The sequence below is a fragment of the Rhipicephalus microplus genome, chromosome 10, assembly GCF_043290135.1.
Source record: "Rhipicephalus microplus isolate Deutch F79 chromosome 10, USDA_Rmic, whole genome shotgun sequence".
Taxonomy (NCBI): domain Eukaryota; kingdom Metazoa; phylum Arthropoda; class Arachnida; order Ixodida; family Ixodidae; genus Rhipicephalus; species Rhipicephalus microplus.
In genome coordinates, this window is record NC_134709.1 from 53,576,333 (window position 1) to 53,590,709 (window position 14,377).

General features: G+C 43.2%; 2 protein-coding genes across 4 annotated transcripts in view; one reads left to right on the plus strand and one right to left on the minus strand.

Moving 5' to 3' along the window:
• Positions 1-293: 293 nt before the first annotated feature.
• LOC119181212 (non-structural maintenance of chromosomes element 4 homolog A) lies at positions 294-4,040 on the minus strand. The gene is made up of 2 exons (XM_037432391.2): positions 3,287-4,040; positions 294-786 (listed from the first exon to the last, which is right to left on the minus strand). Exons 1-2 carry the CDS (start codon positions 3,893-3,895, stop codon positions 421-423), a joined length of 975 nt encoding a protein of 324 aa, XP_037288288.2. The 5' UTR covers positions 3,896-4,040; the 3' UTR covers positions 294-420.
• Positions 4,041-4,385: 345 nt separating this feature from the next.
• The window catches only part of Klp68D (kinesin-like protein 68D), a 42,896-nt gene continuing 32,904 nt past the window's right edge, over positions 4,386-14,377 (plus strand). For 2 of the 3 annotated variants that reach the window (XM_075875668.1, XM_037432390.2), the window contains exons 1-10: positions 4,386-4,525; positions 6,813-6,927; positions 8,203-8,288; positions 9,204-9,311; positions 10,774-10,898; positions 11,212-11,336; positions 11,792-11,875; positions 12,006-12,085; positions 13,429-13,498; positions 13,632-13,724. In XM_075875668.1, coding sequence (XP_075731783.1) covers positions 6,907-6,927; positions 8,203-8,288; positions 9,204-9,311; positions 10,774-10,898; positions 11,212-11,336; positions 11,792-11,875; positions 12,006-12,085; positions 13,429-13,498; positions 13,632-13,724 — 792 coding nt within the window. In that variant the 5' untranslated portion in view covers positions 4,386-4,525; positions 6,813-6,906. The remainder of the gene's footprint in view (positions 4,526-6,812; positions 6,928-8,202; positions 8,289-9,203; positions 9,312-10,773; positions 10,899-11,211; positions 11,337-11,791; positions 11,876-12,005; positions 12,086-13,428; positions 13,499-13,631; positions 13,725-14,377) is intronic. The other variant, XM_037432389.2, reaches the window with a different exon arrangement.

Sequence of the window (14,377 nt, forward strand, 5' to 3'; positions counted from 1 at the left end):
TAAGACAGACCGGCGATGCCGCTTGATGACGTCGTTGAGATCATGGCATCAGGTGAATTCGCTCGCTGGCCTTGACATAGATTGGTTTGCAGAGGCAATGACGTTTGGTGTGGACTCCCAGGCATACCAACACGCAGTTTTTTACATTAAATAGTGGAGCTGCGAGGATCGAGCACACTCTTACGAGGGCTGTTCCAAGCCTCAACAGAAAAGACCATAGCTTTTTTTCCACGCTAGCGGGCCTCTTACTTATCACTTGCATGCACCACATCACAAAGTTTGTCACCATCGTCCAAGGCGTTTACTTAACAGCGGAGATGCCAGCAACGAGGAACGCATACAGAACAGTTCCACACAGCAAAAACCATAAACCCTCCCTCCCTTCCCTCCCTCCCGCAAGCCCATGAGCTCGCATTTCCCCTAACCTGGAATCACGGGGCGCGTGACATTTAAAGCCTTGACAGCCTCCCGCCACTGCTGCATGTTCATCGTCATTGTGAAGCCGCCACTTTTGTTAGCCTCGCGCTCGGTGCTCGTGTTCCCGTAAACAGGCTCCACCACGAGCAGGTTGTTTGCGTCACACTTGATGCGGGCATGACCCTCGTTAATTAGAAATGATAAGTGAAAAATGTTCTCGCACGTTTTGGCGAACGAACGAGGGTGCAGAACGAGCTCAATGTATGGCAGAGGTCGTTTCATCTTCTGGTACAGGTCCCTCAGCAGCTCATGGATGATGGCGACGCGTTCTGTCGTGGTCTCTTGGTTTGTCTGTTCTCCGGAGCGAACCTGAAAGAAACACGAAGCTGCCAATGAGGACGAATACAAGGCAACGAAACAAGTACTATCAGCGTCAAATGAAACCAGAACAGCGGCAAAACATTCGTGATGGTATAGTGCGCGCCACCCACTTATCACTAAGAACAGGCACGCATATATGCGCAAAGCTGCCGAATAGGATACATGCACCTGTAAATGGTGATAACTGGACGGCACACACTACATTACCGCAAAGGCTTGCTGCTGTTCGGGTTTCATTTGACACTGATAGTACAGGTAGGCAAACTCACTCGCGAGTCAACACATACTCAGATTTACCCGTAAGCCTGAGAGCGTGCATGGGAGTAGAATTATGATGAGTCCGAGCCCAAGTGAATCTACAAACAAAACACATTTCTTCAGTAAGTCTGAGTCTGCACTGCACTTTCTGTTCCTATGGTGCTATCTACTCAACTTCTGCATTGCCATCAGCCTTACGTTGGCTCACGCTTGCAGTCACATCTACTCGCACGTACTTCGATGCACTACCAATCATGCACCAGCCGGACATTTATTTCTCAGAGGTGTGAGTTACGTAAGGCCACAAGATCTTCGTGGGAAGTTTATAGTAAAGATATCTCGAGCGAGTAGTTTATTTCGATAAACATGTCCTCAGTGAGTTGCAACTACCAATCCCACGTATTTGAAGACGCGAAGTTGTAAGGTGCCACATGGGCAATGATTACGCAAGATTAGAAAGTCTGTAGGTATAATGTGGCAGCAGCAAGCACAAGACCGATTTGAATGGCAGATCATGAAAGAGGCCTTTTGCCCTGCAGTGGGCGTAATCAAGCTGATGATTATGTGAGATATTGACTTAAAAGCATTGATATCATGGTTGAAAAAGCTGTTTATGCGCTACAAGACCCATAACTCGTCTCACTCAAACTCAGATTGAGCCATAGATCTGGGAGAGTCCAGCTCTGTAATATTTTGGAGAGTCTGAGCCCAAATGAGCCCCAAGCACAAAAATATACTTTTTGAGTAAGTGAGTGAATGGGCAAAAATTTTTTGCCAAAGTATAGAATCCAAACACCAACTAGGTATGAATCAGGATGGTGGAATCCAATTACAAAGGTGGAAGTTAAATATATTAATGAACATAATGAGGTCATTTGATCTTTACATGAAAAAATGTTGCACGGTTCCTTTAACAATTTTGATGTAGACCAAAAAAACTTGCAAACTCTTTCCCAATGCATAAATTTGCTGGTTGTATCAGTCAGAGTGGCATCAGCTGCCCACACACGAACTGTCTCATCGTTAATACGTGTTTCGATTTCCAGAACGGTATTCCGTACGAGTTCAATAATGGTGTTCTGGAGCGAGCACTCGAATTGCACCAAGCCATATCTGCCAGTGAGACACGTGAATGCCCGGAGAGAGGTTGTTCTGGAAGTTGTTTATGTATACGTCCCTAAACCAGTTCCCAAAATGATTCGTTTCTTCACTCTCTATATTTCCAAGGCAAATATGTCGCCACTGCAAAGAGTGCATTTTGACCTCACCATCGCGGAAAGCTGGGGTACCGTTTCCTTGTGATGTGGCAACAAATATGAACGAGCACATGGGAAATACCTTTCCAGCTGTGTGCCAGCTGTTGCTGGGCGTGCTCATCGCTAGACAGCAGTTTCCCCACAGCAGCGAATGCAGCCATTTTGCAAATCTCAGCCCATGCACAATGATGGCAGTGACGTATGCAGCTCAATGCACTTTCGCCCGAATCCAGAACTTGGCAGTGAAATAGTGAGAGCAATCTGCCTCTAAAAGAGTTGCCCTGAAAGAACCAGCGAAAAGTGCAATCCCACGCCAAATCTACTTGTGAAATTTGGATTTGTTACCATGAAGCAAGAAAACCTGCTCCAGATCTACCAGTGAATAATGCCATAAGCAGACAGTTCCAGGTAGTTCACAAGGGCTCGATCACGACAGTTACTGCTCTCACCGGTCGGGTTGCCGGAATCTTACAGAATGTATCACCGTGAGGATTAGCCCACTCATAAGCGTGCCAAGCCAAGAGACACAGCAGAGTAGGCCAATAACAAAGTAAATGAACCCCGGTGGATTTCGTATCCCTCAGCTCACATTGTCCAAAAATATCTATGAACCAGTAAAGATGAAACTGTGAGCACTACAGTGCTCACAAAGCAGTAGTCAGTGACTAAATAAAAAAGAAGCATCAACATTATGATCCACAGCATATGCCCCATTCGTTTTGCAATCATACTTGCAATGATGCGATGGTCCCTGTATTGTCCCTGATGCGATGGTCCCTAGTGCCGGGGACCCGAAGCGGCTTGTTCAAGCACTCTCTAATAAAACATTCAAATAACAGAGTTTTAGTGCTGGGGCCCAAACTCGGCTAGCCTACGTGAGCATTTGCGCTTTTTGTGTTGTCCATGGACGCTGCTGGGAGTACAAAGCAACGATAGAGTGTGCGTACGCAAGGAACGGCACCGGTCACTTTTACCTGCTTGGGGACGGTCGGCGCCCTGTCCGGGCCTTCTTGTGGTTGTCGCCTCACAGGCGCCTGCCGCGTCTTGACCGGCACCTCACCCGCCGACCCATACAAGTACCAGAACGGGTGGCTTGCCCTGACGTTTCCCTCGGCCAGCTTGCCAATCTGGACCCAGGCCCTCTCGGTGAGCGGGTCGGTCTGCGACGTGTCTGAGACGAAGTCACGCACCCGCGCCGCGAACTCGTCGGGCTCGAACTTGCGCAGGTTGATCGGCAGCGCAGTGACCAGCTGACGTCCCCGGGAAGCCGCTAGGCTGACGAGCGTCGAGTCCAACACGGCCTCAGGCGTGCGCGTGACATCTTCGAAGAGCTCCTTCGCTCTACGCAGGGCCTCGTTCGGAATTACATTTTCCGGCTCGTTGAGCTGCTTGTCGATGACGGCCCGGTAGGCGTGTCGCAGTCGGCGCGCCTTCGAGGCGTCCTGAGACGCCAGACGGTCCTGCGACGCATCCTCGGACCACACACCCTGCGACTCGGACTCCATCGTCTCGGACTCTTGCGACACATTCAGCTCGCTCATGTCGCGCGAGAGGGTGTCTGCCGTACTCGTTACGTGCGGCATTGTGTGGACTGCCTTGCAGCACTACTTAACGTCAACTGGAGTCCACGCGTCTCGCTATAAAACGCGTGTAACCGTTGAACAAGTTTGCGTCGTCTGTTCCTGCGAGTTCTCGCGCCAAGAACGAAGCTTGGATGGATTCGGATATATGCTGCAGCTTTTATTACAATATGTATAACAAAATCGCATAAAACTTGTGCAATTTAATTTATTTTAAATGTTATTGCCAAAAAATAAAGCTTATGTGTGTTTTAGTTTAGGTCTAAGTTTGCGTTTAAGCATTTGGTATCTCTTACTACGCGTTACAGGTCTCAAAGGCTATGTGGTTGAACGCCACCAACCGCGTCGTAAGCGCCATGGTTTAAACATAATTCATCAGTCAAAGCAAGCCACAGCCGGAGACTCGTTACCACGGTGACGAAGATCACATCTGTAACGCTCCCGCAGAGGCGGAGGGGAGGGGCTCGAAAAAAATGTACGAAGAAATAACGAGAAATCACAGGCCAACGCACAGGCTCTTACGGGTTGTACAACGACGGGAGGCTCCGCGCCGTCATGGCTGGTGGTGGTCCGTGATCCTCGTCCAAGTCGGGGATTGCCCACCATGACTCCACGACCACACTGACGTAAAAGGTCGGTCCGTTACGTGCGTTTTTCATCGTGCATTGCAGTTCCGAGCGGTCTGCGGAAGTGTTCACAAGCAGGGACCAATGACGTCACGCGCTAAGCGTGTTGCGTGTTCCCTGAACTTGGGGTTTTGGCTGATGAACACAAACCACAACGATGATCCGGCGATCTTTCTAGAATCTGGTCGTGATCACGAACGACGCATTTCACGAGTCATCGCTGCATATTCAAGCATATGCTTCCGTTAATATATACGTATATCTTTTTCGTGCCGTGCACGAAGCACCTGCGAGTTAGTAGGCGTGCGGCGAGTTGCAATTGTAGTTATTACACCTCGCTTCAAAACTGAAAGCAGGGATGCGCGCGCATATGGCATGTAATTAGAGTTCACGCTATAATCAACTTCGCTAATATGGAATGCGGCGATTACAAATATTATTACTGGCAGGGAATGGCATTAGGTCTTACCATTAATGGTCATGTAGAAACGTGCCAAGTTCCTCAGGTGCGTGAATTAACTAACAGTATAGGTACGCGCACGGCATATGTGTAGAGCTAAACGAAGATCCGACAGCAAGCCTCGGTGATAGATTGAATAAATTCTTAACGCGTAATAAGTTACCGCTATTAAAACCTGCCGCGCTTCAAAAGTAGTGTCTGTTCATAACGGCGCGAAAGACTAGCTCTTCTTCAAGATTAAGGTATTGCACGATGAATTTCCTTCGGATACATCATATGTGCATTCAAGTGATACATTCCATATCTTCATTGCTATCAGTGGTCCATGCGTTCGTGTTTTATGTGCCTTCAGGCACTTAATTATAATTAGCTAGTCTTAGAGAGAATGGTACTTTTTTTTTTTTCTCTCAAAAACACTGAATATGCTTAACACGCATAACTGTACACTTCCAGAGATTTCTTGTACAGTTGATGTTCAGGAAGGTCTACTACAAAGGGCTATTATACTCTTTTTAACACACCAGGTGTAATACTTTTGAAGGTATGCAAGGAGTTTGGTCAGCAAAATGTACAACTCCGCTCCTCTATTAGTGGGCTTTCCTGGTTGTTAGCGCTTGTGCAAGCCGGTCAAAAGTTGTCACATGGGGTGTCATGACTGGTTGCACTTAAAATGTCAAAAAGCGATAATGCTGAAACACTGAGTGATGTGGAATAACATAAATATAGCTCTATAACGGGGTTTGTTGTGAAGGTATTACTCAGCAAAAAAAAAAAAAAGAAAACTCATTCTGGGTGCCTTAACAGCCATCTTGCACTAGTGAATCTGTGCAGAGAGACAGAGAAAGGTGAACGAAAGACAAGGAGGTTGACCAAAGAAAATGTCTCATTGCCAACTCTGTATCTGAGAAGGGGTAAGGGGATGTGAATGATTGAAAGAGAACCAAAGGGACTGTAGTACGGCTACAAATTGATGAAAATAGTACTGTCCTTATACTGCATGCCAACAATTATCATTGAACTCTTGTAATCTGTGATTCAGTACAGTTTCTTTAAGAAAGCCCCGCCACAGTGGTCTAGTGGCTAAGGTACTCGGCTGCTGACCCGCACGTCACAGGATCAAATCCTGGCTATGGGGGCTGCATTTCCGATGGAGGTGGAAATGTTGTAGGCCCGTGTGCTCAGATTTGAATGCACGTTAAAGAACCCCAGGTGGTCAAAATTTCCGGAGCCCACTACAACGTCTCTCATAATCAAATGGTGGTTTCGGGATGTTAAACCCCACAAATCAATCAGTTTCTCTAAGAAACCGCAGCAGCACCATCATAGTGGTTCATGTCGAAGTCCAGGTAGGCCAGCGGCCTAGAATTTAGTTTTCTGCTGATGTCGAGCTCGTATTGCATCTGACTAGACTGGTAAAAAATGCCCTTGACACAACGTATTTGTTCTCCAATCATTGAGTACTTCTCTAGTAGGTGTTATGTGTTGCATCAAAGCTGTGCAGCACTTAATTCATCTGGGCATTTCACTTGAAGTTTTGTCATTCAATGCCAAGACAAATGCCACAGAACAGAGAAAATGTGATCAAGAAACTTGAAAGACTGGAATGGCTACATTTATAAGCTATCGCACAGGGTGTCAGGCATAATTAAAAATGAGTGATGGTGTTTTTATTGTGCACTAATGGTGTATAAATAGTTTTACTCATTGGAGGTACAGGAGGTAGTGAAAAGTAAAAGAACTGTGCTTTTTTTTGCACGGACGTGAAAAAAGTAAGAGATGAGTTTATAGCATAACTCTACTTTTTTTTGCTGCATGTTATTTATCTCTTTTTCAGATACCCCTTCTTTAATCCCAGCAACAATCGTGTTTTTTTTTTCTTCTGAAGAGCCCTTCACATAAGCATCGGCAACTTTTAGCGGCTTGAAGAGATGGGCAAAACTGTAGATATGGTAAGTGTAGATCCTTGGTTTTTATATTGCGTGACATGTTTAGCACTAATGATTGATGAGTATAACGAGAGAAAAACATGAAAAACACTGCCTGTGTGATTGTGTTTTCTCTCGGTCCTCATATTTTTTTTACGTTTCAGTACAAACAGAAGCTGATCGTGCATTGGTTATAACTTCTATGGTGTGCATATTCTTGTCCCAAACACCATCCATTTGAATGACTAAAGCCTGTAACTGTATGTGGCTGAGAATGTCATTATAACAAAGTACTCAGATCAATGGTACCTGTTCATACGAAAGCTGGCATCTGGCCAAAAAAAAAGAAATAATATGGACAGATGTGCATACTAGCTTAACATCTCCAAGGTGACCAATTTTTTAGCAACGAGCAATCGATTTATATTACCTGCAGTTGAAATATCACTTTTGAGTAACTCGCGCACTATGAACGCAATGAACCAGCCATTCCTAAGTTAATCTTTTTTTTTAATTACTCAGCCTCAGAACAATTAAAAAATGTAGTAGGCCAGCCGCACTGTTTGACTTTTATTTGAATTAGGTGAAATGCTCGTATGTCAGAACGCAGGGTTGGCTCGTACCTGCAAAAGAAAAAAATACGGTGGACTCTCAGTAACTGGAACCTGAAGGGTCCGAAAAAATATGTTCCATTTAATAGGAGTTTCGTATACTGAGAGATAAACAAGGGTGCAGAATACAAGCCTAAAATCAAACATAGCAGAGGCATTTGTTCCATTTAAGCAGTAGTACCGTTCAACAGATCTCCGTTTACTGAGAGTCTACTATAGAATATTTTGTAGACAAATATAATACTGTTCTTTGCAAGACATTAAAGCTTTGAAATACATAGTGCAAATAATAAACAGAAAATAGCAGATGCTACTGGATGCCAAGCTCCACTCCTTTCAAACTATACATTAAGGTTGTTTACAGTAACATGCTTTTTGAAAAGCAGTGCATACAAAAAAATAATGAAAATTTACATTATGACAATGACTCGCAACTTTTTTACTTGTACAACTCCCGCATCAGTCCATCTTGGTACCATTAAATTGGAAGTGCTGTGTAGTCATATCTGTTTCTGCACATTTAGTAGATTTCTTGTATTCAAATTTACAAGCACCTTACATTGTTAAGGCTGTGATGGCTACAAAAAAAGAAAGAAAGGGCGGAAGGTGGCTTATGTATGAGAAAATGTAGCGGGTGACTCTCTGCAGTTCAAAACATGTCCACTTGATTTTCATGTTTATTCCGCAGGCAAGGTCAGCAAAATCAGAATCTGTCAAAGTCGTCGTCAGGTGTCGACCACTCAGCGTGCAGGAAATCGCTGATGGCCATGAAAGGCGAGGCCAGCTTTGCTTTTTCCTTATTTTTTTATTGCTTCAACATCAAGTGCTATTTTGAAGTGTGGGCCTCTTGGTAGTGTGGAGATGGACTGCTTTACCCAAACCACACAAATCGCGCATTAAGAAACACGTCAGCTCTGTGTTTCCCGTTTGACATATCCATTTTTATTGGCTTATAGATTTGGATTGGATGCAAGAGTAAAAATAAGGTTGGTATATTCAATGTTTAGTCTATGTTAGAAAAGCAGTAAAAGAAAACCGTGAAATGACTGCAATGGAAGACTGTTGTCAGCTAACTTCGATAAAAGTAAAGCAGGCAATGAGTGGCCAGATAAAGAATTAAAGCAGGAAAATCGTCTAAGGGGCTTGTTTCCTGTATATTAACTAATGAAATCGACAGGCAGTTAGGCCAAAGAATTGTCTGTCGGTCTTATCAGTTCATAAGGTGTAGAATTTATTGTAGTAACATTGAAAGGCATTGCACACGCAAATCTGACTTAGGAGACATACATCAGTACCGCAACTTATCACCTAGTAAAGATGGTAAGAGAAGTCTCGGATATCGTGTATTGCACAAGCTATATGAACACAAAAGTAATATTCACAGTAATTTCTTGATGTCTTAAGGTTTAGCTCCTTTCACATTAATTTACACAGAGATGCTTAATGGCATCAAAGCTGATGCTATTCTAGGCATAGCACAGCGACAACTATTTTGGCTGTCAAATGCCATCTGAAAAATACTCATTTAACTACTGCTTCACATCAATGACATTTTTTTTTCCTGACAAAATTTGCTAAAAGTACCGTCCGTATTTCTTTTTCAGCTGTAATAAACTGTCCATTCTTGACAGTAGACGGTGCTGTACTTAAAAGGGCATCTATCACGCTGTCTCGTCCTTTTTCTCGCAGGATTGTTGACCTGTATCCGGACACCGGCGTAGTGACTATACGAAACTTTAAAGCAGGGGATGCCGATTCTGTGAAGCAATACACCTTTGATGCAGTCTACGATTGCAAGTGAGTCGCCCCCCTTTCCACACATTTGTGTGGAGATTCACCGAGGTACTTTCGTACAATCTCAGCAATTGGAAACTTCCTAAACAAAATTGCTGTTTAACCTGCCTCTTATTTGGCTGGTTTCACATTTGGGTTTCACATTCGTGCGCCATTGTCAGTTAGTGAAGTTTCTTGTAAGTGGAACAGATATCCCTGGTTCCTTGGGGTTTCATTTCGTGAGATCCTGCTGCGGTTGATGTAGTAAAGAAATCGCAAATTCGCATCTGTTACATTTTACCAGGACTTGTGCTTTAAAACACCGGTCCTGTTTTGCTCCATCGTCAGGCACGTTCACTTTCGATGTCTTGCGTTTTCCTTGCCGGCTGTTACATAAAAAAACTGTGATGTTTCCCACCTTTGAGGAAAAATTTAGATGCCTAAGCACCTCCAAAGACGAAGCGATTGGGGACCAGAGCGTACAAATCTTTATTCTTGCCAAAAGCTCAGATGCTCTGGCCCAGGAAATAATGGAAAATTTTTGGATGAAAAAAAAAGGGGAGAGAGGCAAATCGTGTATAATGGACACGTTTGTGGTTTCACATTTCTGAGTTAAACTTTTGTGTTTTATGGCTGGATTAGAAATGGCTTTGCTGTGCCTTTATGTTTGGCATGTAGCGACTAGGTGAGGCACTGCTGTTTGCGCATGTGTGATGCGACACTCATATCTTCTTCTGTTCTCCGGTGAATATAACCAGTTGCGAGTCACGCTCTTTCCTGGTGGCTCTTCATATTTCTGGTGATGCTTACGCATCCAAATTTTGCCTCGAAGTTATGTACCAACTACTAGCCTAGCAACACGTTCTATGGTTCCTACATGCCTGCCACTGCCGAAAATGGTAATGGAAAATATTCTGTCACACTGCCTTCACAAAAAGCAGTAAAATGGATCATTGTGTCTGACACTTGCTGGCAAGTGCTGTGCATACTTGCACGTGTAGGCTTTCTGAAAGAATTGGAGCCATATGCCTTTCGCCTCGGCCATGTATTCAAACCTCGATATAACGAACTCTGATATAAGAAAATATCGATTATAACGAAGTGAATGAGGAATAGTCTTGCAACAGAGATATAGTAAGATATACTTCTATAACGAATTTTTGGATATAAAGAACACATATTCCTGTAACATACAACTTTGTTCTAATGAGGTTGTAGTGTACTCATATTTCTGCCAATCTGACCAGAAAAACTGGCACATTTATTATAATGTGTGCATTATCATGCCATCATCATTTTCTTACGGTTTTGTGTTGTATTCTTCCAGATTGTCCATTATTTTCTTGTGATTCCTAAAACATGACATATGAAACATAACAGCGAGGCTTTGTGGAATAATAGCAGCAGTCTTTTGAGATCTAACCATTGCAACTCTCGATTGTGGAAGCCTGTGTCTGAAATGAAATTTTTTGCTTTGAACCTGCAGCTCGAAACAGATGGATCTCTACGATGAGACATTCAGGCCTTTGGTTGACTCTGTGCTCCTGGGATTCAATGGCACAATTTTTGCATATGGCCAGACTGGCACTGGGAAGACTTACACTATGGAAGGTGATGTACCAACATTCCCAGACCTCATTTTTATTTGTTGGTTTGGCAATTAGTTACCTATACGGAATAAGCTGTAAGTTCAGCAAAGGTATTACTGCTATCTATGTACAGTAACATGCAGTGAAGGGTGAAAAATTATTTGGTTTCGAGGCAGAGCACATATTTTCATAGTGCATGAACAACTGAAGGTATGGTCTAGACTTTTTTAGACGACGTACTTATGTATGAACTGGTGACTGCGATGTTATATTGTTTCACAGATCCTTGACTCATAAATTTCTCATCACTCTCATTGATTAACTCATTTCTGCAGGAATTCCGAACAACCCCGAGTGCCGTGGTGTCATTCCCAATTCCTTCGAGCACATCTTCAGCCATATTGCAAGATCTCATAATCAGCAGTACCTTGTCAGGGCTTCGTATCTCGAGATTTATCAGGTGAGGTTTTCAAAATATGTTCCCTAGAGATCTCCAACTCTTTTGTTGAGAGTAAAACACTGATTGATTGATGGATTGGAAACATCATTTCAGTTATCTTTTAGGAGGTGCTACTTTTACTGTTTTGCACACGAGAAGGTCAGACAGTTGATTGATCAACTGGTGCATGGACTGACAGTAATCAATTAGCAACCCCTCCATCTGTTTCCACAGGCGAATTTCGAAGACTGGATTGATTGATTGATTGGCAGAATGTCAGCAATTCGTTAATGACCATTCTAGCAGCTGTTTTGTGCAGAAAGAGGTCAGAGACATAATTGATTAATTAATGCCAGCAATCCTTCAGCAACCACTACATTTGCCGATTTGTGCAGGAGGAGATGAGAGAATTGATTGATTGATAGATCGATTGTCAGTACTCCTTTAGCAACCACTATATCCACTACTTTATGCAGGAGGAGATCAGAGACTTGATCTCAAAGGACCAGTCAAAGCGGTTGGAACTGAAAGAGAGACCTGACACGGGAGTTTACGTTAAGGTGAGGTGATTGAATCATAACTCCAGCAGTCACTTATTGGTGGCAGTAAGTATGGCCGTATTTGCGATGGCCCAGCACATGCTGCAGATTGTGACACAGTGTTGTTGTGCTTGTCGCTTTTGTGGTGCAGGACTTATCTTCATTTGTGTGCAAGAGCATCAAGGAGATTGAGCACGTCATGGCAGTTGGAAACCAGAATCGATCTGTAGGGTACGCACTTCTTGAGCATTTACTGGAATGGCTTGGCAAGGTGGTTGATTCATTGCACGATTGGAAAAAAACACAAAAGGAGCTTTTGTGCCTTGTTGAAAATTGACTGTAGTTAACATTAAAACAGTAACAAGGAGCCAAAGTACAAAAACAGAGACATACAAGTTGTTCTGTTCTTTGGCTCCAGAGTCTGTTTTTTTTTTTTTTTTGTTCTGTTTTCATCACAGTTAAATATGGTTTGCCTTGAGTGACTTCTGTGGCTTCAACACTTTTTATTTTTTATGTGACCGAGATGTTTCACATGGTGGAACTTCGTATTACGTTTTTGCTGCGTACCTTTGCATTAGTACTAAATTTGAACGTTTGTGAAATTACAAATGTGAATGTTTGTCTAAGTTCCAAGTATTCAGTGTACTTGCAGCATCTTTATGGTTAATTCTTCGCTTAAAGGGGCCCTGCAAAAATTTTTTAAGTAGCAATAGAATGCATTCTTCAAAGGAGCTTCCTGCCGTGAAAAGGCCTTGAAAATTATTAGAATCTGTCCAGTTTGAGTAGAGTTACAAAGATTTGTTGCATGCTGCAGTTGCATTCTTCATTTTCTCGTCTCGACGAAAGTGCCAGAAGCAGAGCGGGGAGAGTTGGCATAGGGAAAGAAAATGCGTCACGCGCACCTCGGGATGTACACTTCTGCTTTTTTCTTTTTTCCGAAAATGTAACTTTTCAGTGCAATCACGCGTGCATGCACGAGCCAGTCGCGGCTTTTTGCAGTGGCCCAAGTAACGGACGAGCACGCCATGTTCGCTCAAATCGGCCAATGGCTGATACAATGGCTGTGATGAGTGATTTTGGAGCGTATAGCTTCATTTTACGAGAGAAGAGAAAGCAATTTTTAGACAACTTTGATAATTTATTGTGAATTGCAGGTTGTGTGTTGTGCTATCATATTTGGCTTGCATGTTCTCAGGAGCACTCACTGCAGGTTGGTAGTGTGTTTCTGCCCATGCTCTAAAAGTGGTGCATGTCCCTTTTAATGCTCACACACTGACTTCAGCATTGTTATCAATCTGTACAGAAGCATTGGTTTCCCATTTAGCTCCATGGGGTAGGACGCAGCTGTCATAAAAGAGGGGTAGGGGTGGCCAAGCTTCGCTAACCATCGAGCATGTGGTACATAAAATACGTCCGGCATTTTCGTGATCAAAATCTGGAAGCGTCTTGACCTGTGTAAGTTCGCTACCATCCTCTCGGTTTACCAAACGGCTTAGTTGCAGCTAAAGGAACAGGCGTTAAACTTCATAGTACTGTAGGTCCCACATTAATCCTTTTCTGTTCCTACTTTACAGGGCTACAAACATGAACGTACACAGTTCAAGATCACACGCTATATTCATAATAACAGTGGAGCACAGTGACGTAAGCTTTTTTTATTACATCATAGAAGCTCTTTGCACGAACGCCGCTTCTGTGGCAGAAAGTGCGGTGAAGCTCGTGTGCAAAAGGTCTGTCCCCAAAGCTCACAAATTTCATTTTATGTACTTATTTATAGCTCGGACCGGATGGCAAGCACCACATCCGTGTGGGGAAGCTTAACCTCGTTGACTTGGCTGGCAGCGAGAGACAAGCCAAGACAGGAACGTCTGTAAGTCACTAGCCAAACCTCATTATTCATGAGGCAATGAAACGCTCCCTAGTTTCGTTGTTATATATAACTGTTGCAAGTTCTATGCTCAGTCGCAGCTGCCATAAAGCAGTGGGAGTGGGATTTAAAGATGAGCGCTTGGGTACAGGTACTATAACATACCTGTCAAGAGAGCTTTCAGAGCTTTTGTTGTATTGTTTTTTCTGCTGCCTGCTATTTATTATACATGCTTTTTGTATTGTTCTGCATTTTCAACTACTATTTTACATATGCACCTACAATTTTTTTAGTGATCTTTAATAATACATATTTACCAATAATAATTATCAATCTACTGGCTCTTCACTTAACCTCTTAACTAGAGTTATGAAGTACTGCCTGTATATAAAGTTCCTTGCAATTAATCACAATTACTTTTTTTTCTTGACTGAGTGAAATGTACTCTGCTTCTCACCAATACAGTTAAACCCCTTTATAAGAGGCTTGCTTCAGGCACCAAATGTTGTCTTTTATATGAGATGTCTCTTATAAGCAAGATACCTCGTATGCATTTTCTTAGCGACCCATATTTTACTGTAGGCGCATCGGCGTTCTTTATACCCATTTGTCTCTTAAAGAAGGGTTCGATTGTACCTACTTAGAGTGAATACATC